The sequence below is a fragment of the Sprattus sprattus genome (genome assembly GCF_963457725.1).
Source record: "Sprattus sprattus genome assembly, chromosome: 15".
NCBI lineage: Eukaryota > Metazoa > Chordata > Actinopteri > Clupeiformes > Clupeidae > Sprattus > Sprattus sprattus.
Genome location: NC_137913.1, coordinates 21,278,794 through 21,303,185, shown reverse-complemented (window position 1 = coordinate 21,303,185; position 24,392 = coordinate 21,278,794). Strand labels below are relative to the sequence as shown.

General features: G+C 44.5%; 1 protein-coding gene across 1 annotated transcript in view; it reads right to left on the bottom strand.

Annotated features, from left to right (window-relative positions):
- Positions 1-23,571, bottom strand: part of ccser1 (coiled-coil serine-rich protein 1) — a gene marked incomplete at both ends in the record, with an annotated part of 66,733 nt that extends 43,162 nt beyond the window's left edge. The window contains 4 exons of the mRNA XM_080852920.1: positions 11,669-11,783; positions 12,754-12,844; positions 18,719-18,927; positions 22,209-23,571. Of these exons, the coding sequence (XP_080709046.1) occupies positions 11,669-11,783; positions 12,754-12,844; positions 18,719-18,927; positions 22,209-23,571 (1,778 nt within the window). The remainder of the gene's footprint in view (positions 1-11,668; positions 11,784-12,753; positions 12,845-18,718; positions 18,928-22,208) is intronic.
- Between the last annotated feature and the right edge of the window lie 821 nt (positions 23,572-24,392).

The following is a 24,392-nucleotide window of genomic DNA, read 5'->3' as shown; positions in this document are numbered from 1 at the left end:
ACAAGCGCACACACACAGACACAAGCGCACACACACACACACACAGACAGACACAATGAGCTCCATACCAGGGGGAAACAGCACAGAAGGAGCAAAAATGTGGTTGCATTTTTTTTGTTTTTTTTGTTTGTTTGTTTGTTTCAGCCATGCAACAGATTGAGCATTAAACATTTTCTGTGTCTCAGAGAGAAGTGCACTTCTGTAGCTCAGGAGGTGGACGGAAGTGCCCAAGCTGCTATCGATGCCAAATGCCCTCTGGCACGAGATCCAACTCCTTTAAAGCTCAAGTACAGCTAAAATGCAATATATGCTTTCCAGGCACAATTAGTCACTATGCATTTAACTGTTTACTAAATGACCAAATGTCGGCCGTGGATCCATGTTCATTTTGGAAGTTATACTATAATTGTGATTACGCATTATGTGCTTTCTGATCAATTGGTTTGTGAAAAACAATGCTCTGCCTTAAGGTGGATGTTGTGTTTCCCCCCATATTTCTGCCTACTCAGTAGATATTGAAAAAATGCTGAGAAGTAATCTCTCCCTTTGATCTCCATCAATAAAACATTTCATATGACGATTGGAAGGATAAGAGGTGCTGGAAAATACTCTGCATGTCCCTCTAAATTATTTTGCAGGTAAGAAAATCAAAATCAATATTTTTTTTTCATAATGACTGCTAAAGCCCCATCCCATGTTTAATACGTGAGGTAAACTCAGGCAACTGTGCTTGTTTAAACATCCCAGAGTGCAGCTGGCCAGAAAGCTCTCAACTAAGCTTGGTGCAGTGCGGATATGCTCTAACAGGTGAATGATAACATCAATAGCGCCTTGTATCGAATTCATTCATTGCCAAGAGCATAATAAACGCAGGGGATTTTAACTGGCATCTTGGCATACAACGTGGCAGCATCAATACAAGCCATGTCTGGACAAACAATCAGTTCAATCAAGTTGTCCCTCGGTTCATTTTACCCAATAAAGGGGAGCTTCCATGAAAGTGTCCGAAAAACTGCTCACATGGAACACGATCATTATTTCCAGGCCAATGAAACATGTAGAGGCTAATTGCTTTTTTCATTCTCTTCCTGGAAGCCAAATATCTTCACCAGCCACAGTCTTTGAAATAAAAAATCACCAACTAACTGCTCTTGATCAAGAGTAAAGACTGTAATCTTCTTAATCAGACTGAGAACATGAAGTTGGCTTAACTGGGAGAGTAGTGTCTTATTCCACTGTTTCTCTTACACAACTGCAATCTAGCCCTTTTTTCTTTATTTTACACATTTGTAGACAGAGAGATAATTACAGGCCCACACTGGAAGTAAATGCAGTGAAACATACCTTTAAATTCTCAATGGACAAAAGTGTGAGGCAGTAGTGGGAAATTGAAGAAAAGCACACCAAAAATACAAGCACCTCAACAAAAGTTTGGCAAAGGTGAGGAGATAACAAGTCAGATGTGCATGTGTTCACGGTAGACTTGGTTTATCCAGTAATTTTTTCTAGAGACTGAGAGCAATTTGCCGAGTGAGATGGAGAACTGACTGAGCGGGTTTAGGGAGCTCAGGTAGGTAAGCGCCGTCTCAGGGACCGCTTTGTCTCTTGTATTTTAAACCGCAAAGTTGTTTTCAGGAAGATTGGAGACAGATGTTTCACACAGAAAAATAATTCAAGGTGTGATCCCGTAGTATGAAGACATAATTCTGGCAAACATCAAAGGAAATTCAGTGGGTCTGCAAATATCAAGAGGATCCTCTTCCATGACTGAGATTACGCTTCATTATTGTAAGAACAAAGGACACTCTTCATTATTCCATATCGGGGATTACCATCGCAGATATCATTTGCCTGCACAGTTTGATACAAATCTCTCATCGAGTGTTGCTCATTGAAAATTGTGTTCATGCACAATTTTCAAGAGCATCACTTGAAAATTCAGTCAGACTCTCACAACGTAGATTACACCCACGCTGACAAATCTATCCAGAGAATTTTCTGTCCTGCAGATAACAGAAAATGCAAATACTTCTCTGGGGGAATTCAATAGGTTTCAATATTTATGGCGCAAAACAGAAAAAAGTGAGAAGGTTTTTTTTCCCTCTCCATCGAATAACCTTCAAAAATCATTTTGGGCTGGATTTTAAAAGCAATCAGTGAGCTGAGAATAGGGCGGTGTCTATACCTTCACATCCTCAAAAGGCACAAGTTTTAATATGGAAAAACCCAGAAAGGTGTAGAAGCCTATCCTGCACAATTACGTCTTTGGGGAAATAAATAAATAAGCAGAAAGCAATCGTGAAAAACACAGAGGCCTGAGCAAACTACATTTTAACTTTTTGTTTGTGAAACAGCCAAGGGGATGAGAGTGACAATTCCCTAGGGGTATCAAACCAATAAAAGCTGACAAATGCTAAGGCTACATAACATAGCATGCAATGTCGTACAGACCGCAAGGCCTATAGTTCCACCTCATTTAAGGTGGTTAGGGAGGTTGAAATTCACCCTGTGCTCTCTCTTCAGGCAAGGCTAAGGGTGTCCTTTAATAAATGATTGCGGAAACTCACTGCCAGTGTCGGAGAGACGCTCACTTATCCAACCGCTCCCCCCTTTCACGTTTGCGGGCAGAATAACTTTACTCCAGACTCCACCAGGGACTCGGTCCCCTCGGCAAAGTGCATGGTAAGTGAGTCCTTGGAGCTAGGCGGAAGAATTAGTCAGCACAATAACTAGAGAAGATTGATTCTGACAGAAAGGCTTTGGCGGACTGCTAAAGAGCTGCTTCCCCTGACTTGGTTGGCAACGCTTCAACCACCACCACCTCTAGCCCAGGGTTTAATTACTACTGCTCCTGATACAAATGTATGAAGGGTGGAAGTACCAAAAATTAATTGATGAAAATGGAATGTGAATTGAAAAATAGAGGGGTAAAAAGGGATATGAAATGCACCCTGTCTCTACCTCTCAATCTCTGTCTCTCTCTCTCTCTTGTGCTCACACAAAATACATTTATGCCAAGTAGTGTGAGGTATGACACACAGAGGACGCAGAACGTACTCGCATTTTTGACATGATGGCGTGAATACACAGGTTTTTTTCATAAAATTACATAAAATGCTGTCATGCGGTTAATACAGTGCAGTTAATGCAGTTTATGGTCGGGAAATGATGTTGCACTATTTTCACTACACAAAATCGCCATATCATTTAAGGAAAGAAGCCTCAAGGGTGGAAGCGCAGTTTGAAATAAAATGTCAATCAATTGCAAATGTATCACTTTAATTTTTCAATTCACATGCATTTCCATAACCTCAATTTTTATCAATTAATGTTTGTGACTTCCACCCTCTCATACAAGTTCTGTGTCAGTACCAATTCATGAATCATCACTGTTGGGTTGTAAGGATTGATGCTAAGTGGCGGCTCCAAACGGTATTTTTTTTTTCTTTTTTAAGATGGCTCTTCCCAGAATGAGGTTTTTCTGTTAATCAAAAGGACTTCAGAACAGTGTGATGCAATTACAGTACATTACAGTATACATGTTTCACACCTTATTTCCAGGCAAATGCTGGAAATACTCCTGTTTTAATGAGAAGACAACGGCAGTAGAGAGGAGAAGAGAAGACAGACAGGCTAAATGAAAACATCTTTAGCTGCTTAGTCAACAACCTGCTGATCTTAGATGTCATTAGCCACTTAGGTCTGGATTAATTAGGCATGTTTACGTCAAGGTCAGACTACCAGTGTAACCAGACAACCTGTTGATTTTCACCTGGTTTCACATCAAGATTGGTCTGACTAACGATGTGCTGCATACTTTGTCTGTGACCAAAGCGCTGGCTTTGTCTCATGTCAATATGCATGAAATTTCCACGCATTCTACTGGTTAGCTTGTTCTCACACATCACTGCTGCTAGATGCACAGAAATGTTGCCTTCCGCACCTGCTGTTTGTCCGCACTTTAAGTGCTTATTGTACCACTGCCAAGACAGCCCTGTCATTTACCTTCAAGTCTGAATGCGCTATTTACCTGGTAACGATGCAAGCTCATGCACCAGTCATCATTACACTAAGCACTGGCTGCAAAAGAGATTTATAGGTCCGTGCAGCAACGGCCAAAGATTTTCTCGCATATACAGGTATTTTTCGAATATTATAAAGTCAAGGTCACCGCACTGTGGCCCTCAGATTCACTCTGTGGCTCTGGGCCATTACCTTTTATCAAGCACAGCGCTTGATAAAACGCTTAGGGTGCTGCTGCACGGCTCTCTCCCTCATGTCCAGAGAGGAGAGAACAGACTGGAGGAGGGTGGGAACTGCAGGATGGGAGGCAACTCTCCCTGTCAGGGTCTCCTCTCTGAATGTAGGCTGAGCCAGAATCACCGGGCCAACAGGCACTGCTTTTGCAAGATAACCCCAACGTCTGGCTCCAAGTGGTTAAGCAGCACGTGTTGAGAGGGTGGTGGTGGGGGGGGTTTGCACGATCGCGTTCTACTTCTCTGATTGAAGTAGATGATAATTTGCGCCGAGAGCCCTTTTTGTTTTGTAAATGCCGCTGCTCCATTATGCATTAATAAGACTCCTTTTCAATGGACTACACTCTGATCTGGGAAGGCTCCTAGATGCTGCCAGGCTGTGGTCTGTCACACAGGTCCTACTTCTCATTATGCCAGGGAAAGAAAAAAAAAAGGGGGAGGGGGGTGGGGGGGTGGTAGGATAAAAAAAAAAAACTCTTTTCGAGCGAAATATTCTTTAGTCAGCAGCGACTCCACTCCTCCCGAGTCAGAGCCTCATACCTGTCACAGGTTTGTCGATGCCCACAGGGGTTCATGCCGTATTTAGATGCACCCTCATGCATGTTAATACCACCATCTGCTGTAGGTCTTTTATGTATGCCCCGAGTGTGTGCTTTTTTTTTTTTTTTTGCCCTTTCTGTTTCGACTCAGTCGACAGCTCTCAGCCTGCACCGTTGGAGGTCTCATGTTATTACAGCGATGCTGTATACCGGTGCTCCGATCTGGCATCCATCAGTTTTAATATATGCTCTCAGCTGGGTTGCTCTCCGCTTGGCACTTTTGTGTTCGGCTATTAGTGCAGAAATTCCCATCAGGCGCCTTCCATGATGGCCCTGATTATGATCACTATTAGCATTTTCCTGCTCTTCCCTTTGATATATAATTACATATTCATATCACATAAAAGAGAAATAAATGGCAAAAGCTTATGACAACAGTGGCACGACAGTTCCCAACCCTGTTTACATGAACATCAAAGACCATATGTATGCAAACCTCCAAAAATAATGGCCATAATGACACAGAAATCAATGACTGGAATGATGTTTCTGCACCCTTCAGCCAAAGTCTTAATTGCATTTTCATCACCATTCTTCAGAGCCAGTGGCTGGTCTGGTGGTAGCCAGTGGCTGGTCTGGCTGTAGCCATTGGCTGGTCTGGCTGTAGCCAGCGGCTTGGAATGCTTTGAGGGCACAGCGCACTCACAGCTACGCGAACAAATATACAGAGACGGCAAAGCAGCAGCGCCTCCTGCCCATCGCCCGCAGCTTAGCAACAGAGCTCCCTATCGACAACACCACGTTTCCTTAGCAACAAAGCACAGCGGAGACGCAGCAACACCACAGGAGGAGTAACCGTGGACACTGGACAAGTCTCATTATCTTTGAACGCCTTCTTGATCTTTCTCTCATACCGAAGGCATGACCTGATGTTGTGAGTTTAAGCATTTTTATGTACAGTACTTTTTATATCTTTAAGATTACTTCCCACGAAGACTACAGATACGTTTTCAACAACAGCCACAAATAAGCAAGCACATGGTCTCCCAATACAGCTCAAACAATATAACTCTGCTCTCTCTCTCGTGGTAACACTCCCACCCACAGGGAGGCCAACACCTCTGCAAGGTCTGAAATTAGTGTTTCTTATTTTCATTTTTGCCATTTCCTGCCCTCTGACATGCCATTAGATTTTATAGCTGATATTTTTATTTCACTCGCTGAATTTGAATCAGCTTTTGCTGCCACTGCCTCGCATGAGCAAAGGTGTCTCGTTCTCCAGTCACCCCCCCCTTCCACATTACTCACTGAGGAGCATATTCCATTTCTTGAGTTGTCTCTCCAGTCCACCGGAGGACTGACATCTTGGAGGAGTTTGGCACAAAAATAGGGATATCAGCACCATCTGCTGTGTCACTAATTTCCCAATCAATCACAATGCCACGGCGCCAGTCTCGCTGTCCGTTGTGTTGGTGGCGTATGTTAGTCAGCTAATCCAGGCAAGCCTGGTGAGAGCACGGCAAACGTGTGCATACCACAGGCATGGGAGAGAGGGAGGGAGAGAGAGAGAGAGAGAGAGAAACGCTGTCCTCATTCCCACGCATCATTAGCTGGGGTCGCAACGTCAACGCATCTGCTCTGGCACTGTTAGCATGACCTGACAGACAGCAGAATGGGGGTTAATTCCTCTTTCATGAGCAGCAATGCAGCTGCAATTGCAAAGCCAAATTAATGACCTGATACCTGATCTTTTTATGAGGACTTTTTTTGGCTTATTAAGTTAAGGACATACCCTCAGTTGCTTCCTAAGACCATAAGAAAACCCCATTGAATTCCAATATCTATTAAAGGCACCCAGTGCAACTTTCGAGGCTTAAAAATAAACATTCAATTTCTAGTCTTTTTTACACGTAGTAAGTTTCAATAACTCCATACCATTACATATCGCCGCCATTTTCTTTATATTTTGTAACCTACAATAAATACAGCAGGATTCCAGTCAATGGAAAAATGGCCTCTCCCCACCGGCGATTGTTGTTGTTTACGATTTTCTATCAGTTCTCACCACACAACGACGTCTCATCTTTGCTCCTTGAATGACGATATGTTATGGTATGGAGTTATTGAAACTTACTACGTATAAAAAAGACTAGAAATTGAATGTTTATTTTTCATTGAATGTTTACATAAAGTTGCACTGGGTGCCTTTAAGGGCACTGTTTACTATTTACTGAGCCCTTATATGAATGGATTCTACTTGTAGCATACACAGATTGGCAACATGTTTCTCTCCATTAGGCAGAGCTGCATGGTTGATATATGGCTTGCAGTGCAGCTCAGAGCTGTGCGCCAGGGATTTGGCGTCAACTACTAAAAAATAACTTGGCAAAGGCTCACGGTGCCTGATGGAGCGAAGCAATCACCACCTTTCCGAAGACATGACGAGGCAAAGTTTTACTGCCTCCTGACTTTTCATCTCCCATTAAATACCATCACTAGCACTGAGCGAAGTGATCATCGCCTTCTGAAGGCAGGACGAGGCAAAGCCCTCAACAACACCTATTAAATGCCAACGCCAACAGATGTAGAAGATTAAATATCAGCTTAAGTTCAAACTGATGAATAAATGGTAGTTTGGAGTGAACAGGCAAAGACACAGCCGAGAGCAACTGGAAATGAAAGGTCATGTCTCAAATAGGTGTTGGTTGACAGTTCTACATGTCTCTTTAGCAAAGGCACAAACAATGGACTCTCATACAAATTTCCAACTGTACCACATTTGATCTTTTCTTCACTTGTGTTGTCTTGACTTGCAACTGCTTGATGCTCACACCGAGGGAGGAAAAGCCACACAAACAACTCAACTTTCACCACACATCACAATACATTATGCAATGCCGCTTGAGCTCAGAGGACAATGAAGGCATCCAGTGTGCAACAAAGCATGATGCAACTGACAGGAAGCAAGATCCCACTGCCAACGTGTAGCATCTGTCCACTTAACCAGCAGGTTTTCCTTCAGTCACGCTAAAAAAAAAAAGTGGTGTTAACCCGTGGTCCTGCCATGAGTATGACTAATTCAACTGAATTCCCATTCAGAATTCCCAGAGTGGAGGCTTGTATAATCATGCCTTTGGGTGGACAGCTTAAAAAGGGGAGGAGGGCAGAATCAAAGCCTGTGCCGTTACCCACCCGTGTCGCAAGTCTGGCCCCTACAGCTGGAATCATGCGGCACACATCAGGGCAGCGCAGATTAATGGCGCTGGATCAATCGGCAAGCCCCCCCCCAGCTCTCTTCCCCCCCCCCCCCCCCCCCCCCCCACGTGACGTTGTGTTTGCGCTTTCCCGCCGCAGTGCAGAGAGAGGGTCTCTGCTCCGGCTCAGCGGGGCGGCCTCGGTTGTCAATGAGCGCTGCCATTTTGGGGGAAGATGAGGTGGTGGTGTTTGTGGAGCGGGTGGATGTGTGGAACAGGCAACACGGGGCTCCAACGGCGGCTGATGAATCTCTTGTGCAAACAGGCCCAGATTTTTGCCCACGGATAATAAATCTTGTCACTTTGCGAGGGGGGTGGGGATTAGGGGAGGTATCTGGTCTGCTCTGCATGCATTGTCTGAGAGGCAGGCAGGCAGACAGACAGGCAGGCAGGCTGACGAGCAGCTCTTGAGTGCACACACACACGCACACACACGTACACACACAGAAAGCAGAGGCTCATACAGCCAAGCACAAGCACACAAACACACTCAACTCAAACACAAACACACACACGCACAGACACAAAAAATTGACACGTATAGGCATGCACAAATAAACACACACACACACACACACACACACACACACACACACACACACACACACACACACACACACACACACACACACACACACACACACACACACACACACACACACACACACACACACGCCAGTACCATGCCCCTGCAGCGCGGTGTTGTTAAGGACACGCTGTCTGACTGGCCAGCCCCCCTCTGGCTCTGGCACACCAGTGGTGTGGGCTGCTTTAGAGCCACTGACTCACCAGCGGGCGCACAAAGTCATATATTTCACCATGACGAGAGCAATGGAGAAAAAAAGAGGTATCAACAGCTCTCTTCCTATGTGTCCAAAAAATATACTGTTCCCCACCAGAGATTGAAAAAAAATGTGTGTGTGTCATTTTTATCCATCAATATCATTTGATGAAAAATGAAACATTGAAAATAGAACAGAAGATTAATATGAAGATAGGCAGCTTTTTCACCCTATGAACAATATGTGAATGTGCTTGTGTGCGTGCGTGCGTGCGTGTGTGTGTGTGTGTGGTGTGTGCGTGTGTTTTGTTTGTGCATGTTTGTGTGTGTCCTCCAGTCCCCGAGAGCACTGATTAACGCATGAAGTAATTACACACTGTACAATGCAATACAGTAGCCTAAAGAGCAATACAAATGACTAAATCCATGTCACTCACAACTTTTGTTTTGTTCCTGCAGAGTGGAGCACACAGCTAACATGGAGGAGACGAGAAACACAGGCAGAATTGAGGCGGATCTTCAGAATTGCAATCAGGCAATGTGCTTCATTTGGCTGATTGCAGTTCATGCAATTGTGACTTGCCAGAAAGACATACTACACCCGTGTGTACTCCACCCACAGGACTTAAGGCGCCCAAGGCTTTTTTTTGTGTGTGTGAGGACGCTACATTTCTGAATGACACAGAAGAACTGTTCTGCATCACAAATCAATAGTCACTGTTGGATTGAATAATTGGTTGCACCGGAAAAAAACTTTATGTAACAAAATGAAGCTGCCCTAATTTGATGAAAAACCCTTAAAGTCCCATCAGTGGAGAAGAAGTCAACTGTCTGATTATGGCAATGGCTGTGTGATAATAGTTACACATCGAACCTTTGGATCTTGAGAGTTTAGACTCAAAGTCAATATGTAGGCCAATTTTTGTGTCAGTATAATTTGTTCGGTTACCCAAGAGGCTGATTCAGAGACATGCCTATTTTGGTATGCTATGACTTCTACCTTATTTCTATCTTATTTCTTTCTCTCTCTCTCCCTCTCTCTTTCTCTTTCACTCTCTCTGAGCACTTTTTTGACAGTTAAGAAGAGCTGAGCAGCTGAGAGTGTGCGCTCGCTATCCCTTAGTATATCATCAGTATTCATCTAAATCTGCCATGTAAGTCTCATTAGGGCCACTGACAACCACGCACATCCAGTCACCGTGGCAACTCGAGGACAGCACGGCCACAGACATTTCTCTTGATCTGCTGAATCAATTTCTCAAAAAACTTTGCATCCTCTCAGTGGAGAAAAAACAATTAGTGTAGTGTGAAATACATAAAATAAAACAAAATCAGCTCTGTCAGTGCCTGAGGATCATTTGAAACCCCAATCCCTTGACAAGTCAGAACAGCATAGTAGTCAGCCTGTCCTCTTCTGTCGCCCCAGAGAGGCTAGTTCCTTCCGTTCGGTCAAACGAGAGTGAAAGCTGGTAATTGTGGCGGTGCAGTCAGTGGTACCTGTCCCCTACAGCTGACATTTCCTGCTTTTGTTATAAACAGCAAGCCCACACAATTACGGTAATACATTTTTGGAGGGTTGGCTTAATAGAATTCGCTCTGATGCTGTGGCAATTTATCAGTGAGCCTTGACTTTATTTATTTATTTGTTGATTTTAACAGTGATAGTGTGTTGTCTCTCACTGTGCAACTGTTATCACACCCTTGGGATTTGAGCTGTTTGTTGTTGGTGAATATGCAGCAAATAGGGATGTATGGACATCTGCACGTGCTTAATTACCGGCAGACTGCAAACTTTCTTTTTTTGTAGATAATTGATTTTCACTTTGTGTGAACCCTGTGTCCTTTTCATGGTTTTTGGTTATTTTATGCTTTCTGCTGCTGCTTTCATCTCCATTTGAATGGTGTGCTTGGGCCTGCTTATCCAAATGTTAACAAGATGCAGATCAGTGGAGCCTTGAAGAAAATTATAAATATTTGCATGTCTGTAATTTTAACTATCAACAATAAAATCAACAAGCTGATGCACCACCAGAATTTATGAATTTGGAAATTTAACCAAGTGATGCAAAGTTCAAAGGTCATGTGCTATTTTGCCTTACAATTCCAGGGCCACGTGTGGGAGCTAGATAAACATCCGGTAAGGATATTCATGGGAAAAATAATTGGATACGTGACACAGCACAAGTCACATCTAGTTATGGCTAAACGGATCCGCATCTAACTCTGGGCGCTGGGAATGTGATCGGTGCAAACCAACATCTCTTTATGACTCTTAATGCAAATGCACTCTCCCTCTGTGGTCTCGATAAGTCTCACGCAGCCCATAAATTAAGACGACGATGGCAGGGGCTTGTTTTCTGTTTTTATCTCCGCCACTCGTATAGCTAATCTGAGCAAGATAATTTGCTGAAGGACCGTGGTCCGGACATGGACACATCCCTGTAATACACGCTCCGACATGGTTTCGCATTTTCCATGAAAAAAAAATAATAACAAATACAGACCTAATACCTTTCTACGTGTTCCATTTCAGCGTTCATCGTCTCCCATTTGGGTGTGCTGTGGCGGTGAGCAATTACACACCATGATGTTTTGTTTCAGCATAATGAAGTGCTTGAGAGGGGGCGGGATGAGGTGGGGCGGAGAAGGGTGAGATAGAGGTGGGGGAGCGCGGGCTTGATATCATTATTTCCCAATAGCGGTCACATCTAATTACGCCCCATCCAGAGCGAGAGAGAGAGAGAGACAGAGAGCTCCAGAGGCACAGGGGTGTTTGGGGGAGGGGGAGGGGGTGAGGGTGACTGGAGGCAGTGTGGATGGGGGTTGTGAGCTGCGCACCTGTGGGTGGGATCTCTGGGCTCAAGTCCAGGCAGGCGATCAGAGCAAGGCTCCATGGGAGAGTGCATCAGGTTGAGGCAGGAGGCCAGCGAGTGACTGGAGTCCTCCCGAGACGCTAAAATAAGAAGAGAGAGAGAGGAGGGTGAGGTGGGGAGATGTCAACACCTCTTTATTCACATACTGGCATGTGTGTATGGAGACACACACACACACACACACACACACACACACACATCCCACACACTGACACAGACACAACTTTTCTCCAGGCTATCCGCAGCGGTGTTCATCTGTGGCTTACAGTGGCTCAACAGGACCTGAGAGATGTCTAGCCGTCAAGCTTCCAGCACGCTCTATTGTGCCGCAGCGCTTCTGACAGCCGATGATTTAAAGAGCTCCTTTTAATAATTAAAGGTAAGAAGGAACTGTTATGCAGCTAGCAGGAAAGATGGCTCTACTACAGTGGCATTTCTGATGAGAAAAAATGCTGCAATGGCACACACACACAAGCAAACACATACACAACCACAAACAAACAAACAAACAACAGAATTGTGGAGCATCGAGTCCCTTCATCGCTCTGATTTGTCACATTAGCAAGCGGAGTTAGCGCCACAGTCAGTGAATAATTTAGCACGCTACGCAAGAGTCTGCACTCCTTATGCAAAACACTTTTTGCAAATATTAGCAATGACACCCTCCGCGGCTCTCTGTCTTTAGGCTTTGCCGTCGGTGTGTTTACGTGTGGATCTGTGTGTTCTGAACCAACATGTCCAAAGACCCAAAAAGACAACATTGGTATATTAAGACTGACTTGCATCCCCCCTCCCGTGCCCCGTGGGAAAACATTAGCGTGTCGTCTAAAGCTTACTTTTGGAAATGCGTTAATTTCTCCGGATAATGTGGAAAGGGCATGTTAGGTCACTTACACAAAGTCTCCTGAAAAATATTGTGCAGGAAGACATGGGGATTTTAGCCGGATGACTGACTATACATGTTCAAAGAGGTTTAGAGACTGTTGAAAATACCCTTGTGACATTTCAAACCTTTTCAACTTGAGCCTGACAATCAATCTTGGGACCTACCATGTCTGTGGCGCTGGTCATCTGACAGATCGAGGTCCAGCATGAGATCATCCTCATCAAGCTCAGATGAACCCAGGTTGTTCAGCACATCCTGGGTAGAGAGAGAGAGTGGCAGAACCATGGGGAGAGAGGGGGGGGGGGGGGGGGGGGGGGGCGGAGAGAGAGAGAGAGAGAGCGAGAGAGACTTGTTTAATTGAGCAACAACTAGTATGGTCTGCATTTCAGTCTTAAACCCCAAAGTATTATAATTAATGTAAATATAAAATGAGCATTAACTATGAATTATCAAGTTTTTAAAGACAATGTTATATCCTCTCACACATCAATTGGCCATATCTACTGGTCCTCATTCCCATCACAAATCAAACATAAAATAATATGAAGTCATTCTGGTGTAGTAAGTTATTTATGATGTGTAATGTAAATTGACAGACACTGCAGAGAATTAAAAGCCTCTCATTCTGAGCCAATCGCAGCCACTCTGAAGTCATAGTAGATCTTCCACAGAGTCATGCTGCCATCATGTGGCGGTCACAAAAAAAATGCTTCTTCAGACAGGGAATGTATTCTTTGGCACAGAATATATTCCACGACAGTCTGACGTCAACCCCCATATTTAATTCAGGAGTCATTTTTTACACAGAATATTAATTGAAATGAAGTATACCAATATCATCCAAAGACACAATGCAACAATGATATATTTGATATTCATTTCACAAAAAAACTATTCTGAATGATCTTCCCACATCGTACATTAAATACCCTACAGCTTACTGATTATGAATTAACTGATATTAATGGGAGGTCTACTTCACAGGGACAATATCAGGTACCTCTTATGCACTTAGCGATAAAGCGCTCCTAAATCAAATCCCTCTCAAATCCTGTCTCTACAAACAAGGCGGTGGAGGGATCAATTATTCAGCCGGGGGACAGATCGGGGTCTCTGGCTGAGCACCGTGAGGTTTTCAGGGTTAGTCTCATATCCTTGTATTGGTGTGACTGAGGGTGTGGAAGTGACAGGTGAGAGTGACTCCCCCACTTGCTCACTCACCCCCCAGATCACCCGTATCGATTTTGTCATCTGCTAATGTCAAGTTTTCAGATAACATTTGGGCAATTTTCGAGGAACGGACAAAATGTCGATATGCCATCGCAACAAGCCCAGACAGGTCCGAAAGTCTTTTTCACTCTTTTTTTATATTGAGTTGGGGGCTATTGGGTTGTCTCATCTGTACTGAGGAGTCTTCTCTTGCTGCTTATCTTATCAATGTGTGAAAAACAGAGGTTGAACCGTAATGCTTTTCACCACAAAAGGTCAACAAACAAGGTAGTTTTAAACTTTGTGTTTGTTTTGAGACTGGAAGCTGCATTTGTAGCCTCTGCAAAGTGCCACAAAAGTGTGCAGCTATTACTTATGTTTCCTGTCCCCGTTTCCTATGCTCTCACTTCCCCCTTTGGAATGTGTCAGGAGCCATTGGAAACTTCCTTCCTAGACAATAATAAGAGAATACGAGGAACACACTCATTCACCTGAGCTTCCCTGCTGTTTTTTTAGAGGAAGTGAAATACAGGAAGAAAACCTGCTCTTTGTCTCAAACCCCCAAGCTCTGTGCTTGCCTGCAAATCATTTATGTGTGATGGGAGAGAGAGAGAGAGACCAAGAGAGAGACCAAGAGAGACCGAGAGAGAGAGAGAGTGAGAGGGAGAGGGAGAGAGACAGAGAGAGAGCTCAAAATTATAGTCTCTTTATCATTCAATGATGGCAGTAGCACAACAAAGCTTAAGAAGTAGACCAGGTCAGCTGTTTAAGTCCATGTAGCCATCATTGTTGAATTAGCTTAAAAACGATAACAATAATAGCCAGTTTGTTTGTTTGTTTTAAAAAAACAGTAACCTTTCAATGCTAATTTTCCTCACAATTAGAAGGCTTCCGATAAGAGAGGGTTTTTGGGGGAATTAACGCCTGCAGACAGTTCCAACACAAATGAGAAAAGACTGTCTGTTTCAAAAGAAAAGGATCCAGAAACAACAACTAAGCTGACAGTAAACAAGCCATCTGATTTTCCAAAGCCTTCTCTGATATGAGATTAGAGCTAGCATGTAGAGTAATTAACGATGTAATGTGCCAATAAGTATGCCATGTGAATCAGCCAGGAGATTAGAAACATCATGCTGGATCCTTGGACGGCCATTACCCATATTCTTTCAATGTGAAAAAAACTTCTTTACACTGCAAGGCAATATGTTGATTCTATCACAAAAGCCATGGGTCTGTGAAATTATAGCGAGATAGTGCTAATTTAGATAGGGTAAATGCCATCTCTAATGCACACCCTAAAGGAGAAAGCCTATCTTAATCTACCCCACACCCGGGAAGTCCCAAATAAATAGTTTGTTGCCTTTGAGTGACTTAGGTGACTAGGGTTCGTGTCCCGGTTTCTTCTTTTACCTTAATCTAGGTTTGATCTGAGGTTCTGCTCAAGGTTTCTTCCTGTTTTTCCTTACCCTAGTCCCAGAGCCTGGGTTTCAGGCTCTGGGCTCTGTTCAGTGTAAAGTACAGACAATTTCAATTGTTATCGGCACTATATAATTTAAATTGAATTTAACTGAACGGTGCAGAATAGCTAAGCTTTATTTAGTGCACTGGGATTGTTCAGATGGGCAATCAGGTCCAACCTGGTAAAGGGCAACCTGTTTATCTTCCAGAGAGCACACAGAGGTAGGCTGACTGGCTGGCCGGGAGTGAGTGTTCCTCTTTATGTTTCATAAACACTAAGCATACAGGTTACAGTGGAGCAGATACGGTGCCTTTAGGTTGCCACTGAAGAGGTAGACGCATTGAAGATTACACTAAATATTGAGGCGATGAAGGTGCTTGCCAAGCTTTAAATCACCTTTAAATGACCTGGCTCCTGCACACAAACCTTTACTTTCTGAATGTCCCATTTGACCTGTTTACCACACACACTCTCCCTCTCACACACAACTTAAACAAAGGCATTAGGTGGGACCCCCCCCCCCCCCACACCCACCTGGAACTGACTGAGCCAAGCACAAGGCTGCATGTTCTTTGCCTTTCCCCTGAGCAGCAGATACATGGAGTATCTCTGACTGAGCCCCAATTAACCAACCGTCCTGCCTTCACTCCACTCAGCAGGACTCTGTGCAGGCAGCAGGGCTGTGAAGCTTACAGCAAAACTATTAAAAAGTGAAGGTGTTCCAAGCACTCAGAAACACATTTAAATTTTTAATTTTCTCCCGAATGATGTATTATTAATTGGAATTTCTAAGCGACCTGGCTACCATGACACCGTTACATTACGAGTGGGTTCCAAGGGGCGCGCAGGTTTCTTTGGTGTTCAGTTTTGTGTAAGTGTCGACTTTGTTCCCCTTCTTTGTGGATACGGTCGGGGTAACTACACAACGCCTCTTTGACAGTTCCATCAGGGATTCGCTTATCTGATGAGAGGACGGGCGCTAAAGCTCACTTGACTGAAAGCAAAGCTGGGTCATCGAAAGCAGAGTGTGTTCCCACATCTGCCGCACCGGCCGAGCGCTTTGCTGCATGTAGGCCACTCAGCATGGGCCGGAGCCCAAAGCCTATGCTGCGCTGCAATGCGCTGTGCTGTGCACGGCTGCCTGGTTGGCCCTGGAGTCAGGGCCCCTGCTGAACCCTGGAAAAAAGGAAAGTCTGATTGCATTCGCTCCAGGTAAAGGCTGCCTCCATAAAGCCAGCCAAGAATGTTTTTTTGCCCTCTTGTCTGATGAATCTCCCATTCCCCTGCTGATATGATCATAATGTTTAAACTGTGCAAACACACACACACACACACAGCCCCCCCCCCACACACACACACACCTCATCTCTATATCTCCAGTCATCTGCAATAACAGTGCGTGTTCTCACAAAGAAGCTTCCTCCGAGCCTGTGCCTCTCTAGGAGGATGACAGCTTGGGGTGTTTTCATCATACCCTTCCATCCCCTCTCCCTCTCTTTCTACCGTATTGTTATTTCAGCCCTTTCTTACTCTACCTGCTCCCGCCAACATCTGTGCCTTTCCGTCCCCCATGCACCACAGCTGTGTTTCTCAGCAGGGGGAACCCGAGCGCTTGGCGACACATTGCAGACTTTTAGGGGGAAAACCGCCAGCTTCCTCTGGAGCGCAGCAAGGGGTGGGCGCAGGGATTTGACGGAAAAGTTGTGCCCGTTTAATATACTTTTTTAGAGAGACTGTGCACTTAACTCAGATTATATGTTGGTTCGTCTCTCTGGTTTTACAGCTGTTTTAAACACTGTAAGCAAACTGTGGCACCTAATGAAAGTCTCTACCCGATCATGTATGCAAAATACACTGATGAGTGACATTATACACTTTACACATTGGAACTGCAGAGAACCTTGTTTACCTTGTGTTGACTTATTTTTCTCAAAATAATCATCGTTCACTTAACTGCAAAGTCCTGACAAGACTACAATTATTTAAATTACTTTTGATTCCCGTTGGCATCGCCATGAATCTAAAATCATGCGTTCTGCGCGTTTACAATGAGGAGACACTCATTACTCTCGAGTGTCCTCTGCAACTCCGAGTCAATCATGAGGCGGCAACGAGTGGACAGAGAGGGTGCATTCACAATAACATAAGCTCATTCGATTATATTTTTTTTAATCCGAGCCCTAATAAAAAGTTTACAGTGTGTGGTGTTGCCTCATGAATAAGTTGCAGTCATAGGGAGATAACTTTTGTAGAGGAAACGAATGACTGACGACTGACTGCCAGTGCTGAGCTCCTGTCTGTCTGTCTGCCTGTCTGTCTGCATACTCATTCACTCTGCATGAGCGGATTTGTCCGTTTAATTTAGAGCTCTGATTTGTATCCCTGTGCGAGGGCCTGTAATCTCCCAAGAGGACGCAGCATGCGCTAAGCCAGTTAGTCTGCTCCGTGGGACGGCCCAGTCTAGTCTAGTCAAATCGAGTAAGAGGCCACCGCTCCCACACTGGGCCGTGACCTCGTGCTAGGGGTCACTCGATCTTCAGCACCCAATTTCAAGCTCAAGACTAGGGCCTTGGACGTGATGCGGAAAACGTGGACGGAATAACAGAATTCAGTAAGGAAGACAAAACTCACAGTTGAACGTGGAATTTGACAGTTTCAAATAAAATGACAGGAGGGAAATACATTCATTATAGCATCATAGGCAACATTGCATACACGCGTGAGTGACACAGGCACGTTTTAAGATATTGTCAGAGACAGCTAGCCTAAGTTAATGAAACAACAACTCTGTAAATCTCATTATATCAACCTCTCAAGTTCAGTGATTTTAAAATGAATACAATGATGGCGAATTGAACAGGAAATAATTAAAGCAGGAGACAAAAACTGGCCATTTGAGCAGCATCTGAATGTTCTTAGAATAACCATAAGACTTAGAATGTACATATAGACTATAATAACACAAGTGACTTACTGACTCGTCTTGTAACCGGAAGATAATTTTATATTTTTTCATTCCATAAAATTCAACTGAAAATTATGGTGGCCTAAATGAAACTGTATTTGTAGTCTTTAAATAAATAAATAAAACGGATTTCATAGGGTCCTACAAGACTTGTGCTTCGAGAGCAAAGGTTTTCCACAAGACATAATTAAAGCCCACAGCTAAGCATCTGAAGAGCCCAGCACTCCACAGGTTCTCTTCAGCAGTCTCAATACACACAATCTTATCTCTTCAAAAATGCTCAAGAGGAATTATTTCAAAAGCTAACAGGTTTTGCACAGAACCATTTCCACTTTTAAAATCTTCACTGTTGAGGCCTCTACAGTGCTGTAAAAGCCATAACAGTCGATAGGGAACCTTTCTGGCGACATTTTGAAGGGCACTTGACTCTACAAAGGTTCTTATTTTATCATGACAGCCTTATCACCACTGCTTCGACAGGAGACAGAGGCCTTACCAGGCTGCCCAGCTTTGAGGAGGAGGAGTTGGTGCGATGCTTCTGCAGGCTGAAGCCCTCCAGGGCGCAGCTGTGCGGCTCTTTGAGGCTGAGGTGCAGCCGGCGGCCGCAGCCTCCGCCGGATTCGCCCGCGCCCTCCGAGGCTGAGCGCAGGCGCCGCTCCAGACGCATAACTTCGTGGTAGGGGCTGACGCTGCTGCATGCGGACACTGCAGAGGGAGAGGATGTTGAGGAGGAAAATAGGAGGAGGAGACGAGATTAGATGCCATTTAAAATCAACAGGACAACAGGACAATCACAACAGACACCAACATACAGAAGGTTTGCTCTACACCAGACACATCCACACAAACAGAGCAGACACTCGCATTGAACACACAAGCAATGGTCACAAGCAAACAAACAAACAAACAAACACGCATACTCGCACATCCACACACACAAAATGTAAGATGATACACACACTGTCATGAAAAACACAAGGCACCAAAAGACAAACACACACACACACACACACACACACAGACACACACACACACACACACACATATAAGTGAGAGCACACAGTCAGAATGAAGTCTTGGCAAATGACAAAAAAAACTTTCAGACTGTACAAGCAACTAAATGGAACAATGGAATTGATACCAATCATAATAATCCACTTCAAAACAGAAAGAAATGCTAAATTGTCTGTCTGTGTTTATGATGAATAGTTTTTTAAAGTATAAGGCGTTTCATACAAGACCGCTGTAGACCCATTTTGCTGCCATGACAAACACTTAAAATACAATAATAGATGAAATATGGCTCTTGTTAAACTACAGCAATGTAGAGAGAAGGCCATACAATTTGATTTGATCAGAGAAAAACCCTTTGAGGTGTCACTTCTTCGAACATTATCGTTATGTATCGCTCCAGAGTAAGGGATAATGCAGCCAGGGATATTACAGGTAGCCAGTCACTGTCACAAAATCGGCCCCAGGAGGGTGATCACAACACAAAGTGGATGGCTACTGCCTTAAAAGAGTTTACTTTCTGATAATGACTGTCTGTCTATACACTCCAACCTCTCATATGGCCACTCAAGAGAGGACTCATTCATTTGACAGAGAATATGACGTCAGATTAATGTTAGCATAATAACTTTAGGCAAAGTGCTTTACTTCTGCACCACAAGCAATACCGGTGGTCTGTGACAGGGGTCTGATAAACAGCCCAGCCGTTTGATTTCAGGAGTAACAGAGCTCTGAACACCTCACCACGAACTAGGGCTGGGCAATATGGCCAATTCATAATTTCTATTGAAGACAAAATATGATTTTCTTCATTAAAACCATACGCCATTTCCCAGTAACTAGGGCCATATCGCCCAGCCCTAGACTACACATTCAGGTTTTAGTATTAACAACCAGCAATAAAAGGTCAATAGGTGGCAATTGCCCTCTATCTGTTTAAAGTAAATACGCTGCCATCACATGTTACAGGATAAAATCTCCATTGTGAACTCTCATAAAGATGGCTTCAGTGTAAGTTTAGACTGCATTGCTTAATCTTTATAACTTCATATTCCATCATAATGGTGGAACATCAGCTAAAAAAGATTTCTTTAATTCACCAATTTACCAGATTAATCAGACATAGCTCAGCTCTGATATTTGCAGGGAGAACAAAACATCAGGACGACATGCAACACAAAACAGTCAAATGGCCGGAGTGTAACAAGATGCCAGAAGTGCAGTTTACAGTTTTACAGCAGTCCACATAGCCTAGGCCTGCTGTCTATGTTTGTCAAAATAAGTAAAAATCCATCAATTATGCATATCTGTGATGTGTAATCTTTGACCTAGAGTGACTTTACGTTATTCACCACTAGCAATTAAATACACCAGCATTGCTCAACCACAAGTGAAATTCAAGTGCTATTAATCTACAGTTTACCGGCAGCATTTATGTGACACAACATTGAAGACAGGCAACCACTCTCAGGACCCAACAAAAAACCAGTAGAATTGTTCGGTGACTGATATAACAGGAAAACAACATTATGGTCATAGGTCTATGATAACTCTAACATTACTGTCATAGGTCTATGGTAACTCTCACATTACAGTCATAGGTCTATGGTAACTCTAACATTACGGTCATAGGTTTATGGTTACTCTAAGCAGAGAAGTGATGGTGCTTGTTTGAGTGACAGCAGAGGAAGCACTAAACTTGATTTAACGATTTAGCCATTTTTCACATCGTTCAAAAACAAAATCTCAAATTCATCAAATTAATTCTATATACGGCCCAGCCCTACCACGAACCGACCCATCAGAATCGAGTATTCCGTGGAGCCAGATGAGAAAAAGCTCTTCAGAATATTTGACCTACCTAATGACACAGTTGTGATTTACTTGGCAATACTATTAAACCGGGTGTATTGCAGAAACAGTCTAACGCTAGGTTTAAATCATGCCAGTCTGTGTCTAAATCCTGTCTGGAAGTTAACTAACTGTCATGCTCATGCATGCTCCTGCAAACTTCATGTATAAAAAATGTAAGTACAGTTCACCATACATTAAATAAAATGCACATACATTCCTTTTTCATTTGTTCTATGAGGACTATAATCTGCTAAATATACAGAACTCAAGTGCCTTAAAGGAAACCAAACCAATGTGGAACGGAAACCATCAAACCAACAAATGCACAGTGCTTCACCAGAGCACTAAATAAACAAGACAGCATCAAAACAACAGCAGAATGTACGTGTATGCACGTAAGGTGCCATATCTCGACAAGCAAATATCTGCAACATGAATGAGACTAGTGCTAAAGCAAGAAACACTACTCTTCAGGCAGACACCGCCTGAGGGTTAAAAAGGCAGAGACACACAGATAAGAGAAAAGGGAAGCCGACAGGCGAGGGAAGCAAATGAGCCAAACACTGTGAACTTTCACTTCCCCCAGGCTGTTAGGTGTCTAAATGACGATAGGAGCTCAGTCAACTGACACTGCCTGACAGAGGTCAAAGATGGTGTTAATGCTTTTCTCTGGCACTTGGCACATCTCTGATTTAAATTATTTATACATACAGGAAGGGTTTGATAAAATGCATGAAGGCTTCACACACTTGCCCTGGTTGCTTGTTAACATTACCACCTTTCAGTTTGTGATTGGCACAGCATAGAATTATTTGACTAATAAGACTCCTGAAGGCTAAATGGTGAAAGAAAAATGTTCGACTCCCAGGTTTCAGTGACTAAATGCAAATGCCTTAAAATAAATGTATATATATTTATTTATATAAAATTAGGTTGATGTCATTTAATGCAAAATTGTATAAAAACATACACAAATTGGCCTCTCCCTTTGTCTAAACCTCCTCTAAGACAACAGAGGAGTGATGTTTGGCTGGAGCTGTCTTTAAAAAGTCATAAGCATTAAAAGGAAGTATGCACGCACCCCTCACCCACACTCCCAGCCTTTTGATCTCAGGTGTTACCTGTGTTTGGTTTCCTCAGGTGGCCCTGCCTGGTCTCCAGGCGGCTGGTTTTCCGGGACTCCTGCATGAGGAGAGTGTTTTTGGGCCTCCTCTCTCTGGGCTCAGGGTTGGAGCTCCCCTCCTCGCTCAGCTCCAGCCCCGGCTCACTTTCACTGATTTCCGACAGGTCAGTCTGAGGTTCTGTCTGCATGTGGGGGGGCTCGGCATTGGCTGTGGTGGTGCCAGTGGTGGTGGTGCCGGCGTTGGTGGCCGTGGTGGTGTCGGTGGTGGTGGTACCGGTGGTGGTACCCGTGGTGGCGTTACTGGCGGCAGCTGCGTTGGTGGTTTCGGTGTTGGTGGTTGTGGTTGCGGTGTTGGTGGCTGCGGTGTTGGTGGCTGCGGTGTTGGTGGCTGCGGTGTTAGTGGCAGCTATGATGCTCTCGCATTGGGTTAGAGCAGTGCTGGTGGTGCTGGCGTTGGCGTCTGGCAGTGATGGCTTCTCCGCAGCAGGTTCTGAGGGCGTGTAGAACACCTGTGAGGTAGGTAGAAGAGCAGGCAGGGCGCTCTCAGCTAGTGGGTCCAGGGGAGCAGCGGGACTCGGGGGCGGCAGGGCGTCCACCTCTGAAACTGAGTCCTCCGTGACATGGACGAATTCGGAGGGGGTAATGGCGGTGGTGCGGTCCTCCGAGAGCATGGGTGACTGCAGGGAGCTCTCCACCCCCAGCTCCCCTGGCCAGGAGCCCGGCGTGCCCAGGCCACAGGTCCCCTCCGGGGGCTTACTCGGCGGGACGGGGACGGGCTCCGGGGCATGGTTCCTGGAGAACCGGTGGTGGGCAGAGAAGGATTTGGGCAGCAGCTGCTTCTTGTGCTTGGAGGAGCGCTTGCTGCTCACGTCGTCCAGGAAGCCTGAGTCGTCCCCCTCGGTCGTCCCCGAGCTGATGCAGTTGGTGAACACGTTACGGTTGTTATTGGTGGAGGCGGTCTTGTCGAAGTCCTCTGTTTGCGAGCGCGTGATTTTCTTGTTCCGGTGCCCACCGAACCCAAAGTGCCGCGTCTTGGTCTGGCCACTGTTGCCGCCATCTTGGCACAGAGCTACCTCGGATGCCTGGCCGCAGCCGTCCAGAGAGAGCTGCGCAGCATCATTGCGTGACTCGCTACTCCGTTTGCTGTGGAAGCTGATAGAGGGTGTGCGAAAGAGACTGCGCCGCTTGCCCGTGCTACTGGAGCTGGAGTTGGTGCTGGACGGGGACGACGTGTGGACACCATTGCCTACACCACCGGACGAGGGGGAGGACGGGAGCGACTCCTGCCTCTTGTGGGCACTCCGCCGGAATATGGGGAGCCGGGAGACGAGGGTGGAGCGCCGCTGCCCTGATTCCCCCATCAGGGTTCTAGAGGAGTCAGTCAGTCTGTGACATATAAACAACAACAAACAACTTTAGAGTTCACTGCATACAAGAATAAGGGTCTTACTGTAAGAAGAAAACATATAATGTTCTAAGTCTTCTACAGTGCATAAGAGTAATTAAAAGTATTCATGCTGTGGTGCCTGGTTCTATGTTCTCCACCGCTTTCTCCTTTTAAAAGCGGCATATAATCTCAGTAGAAGCAGTTTGCCTGCAGTGAACAGCTTTGTTTACATTGGTGCAGCCAGTAGGAACACTCCATGTGAGCTTGGATAAACTTGAAAGCGCAAGTGTTAATCCTTTCATCCTTATAGAACAAAAAAACAGGCTGTTCAGTCAATAAACAAACACAACGAATGCTAGTAAATATAATATCAGAAAACAGAAAAACAATCAGTTTCATTAATTGATATTTACATTGAAGCTAAATAGATTGGTCCCAAGATTCCTGCTCTTTCAGATTACCGGCCTTTACATCTATTCCTCCAACTGCCTACGAAACACTGATCAAGTCCAAGTGTGCCTTACAAAGATTATATGTGGAATAGAAAGACAGGAGTATAAGGCAAACACGTGATCAACACTGCACGCTTAAGTTACTGCACACAAAATCCTAAATGGAATTATGTGAAGCTGCCTGCAGTTTTTCTTTCTTTGAATAGCACAGCTGATACTTCACCATAAATACATTTCATGAGTCTAAATGTTTAAGGCTATGTATCCTCATTTTAATTTAAACCTCAAATCTGTTCATTATTAAACTGGATTTGTTTCAACCAAGGTAGTAACTGATTGTCCA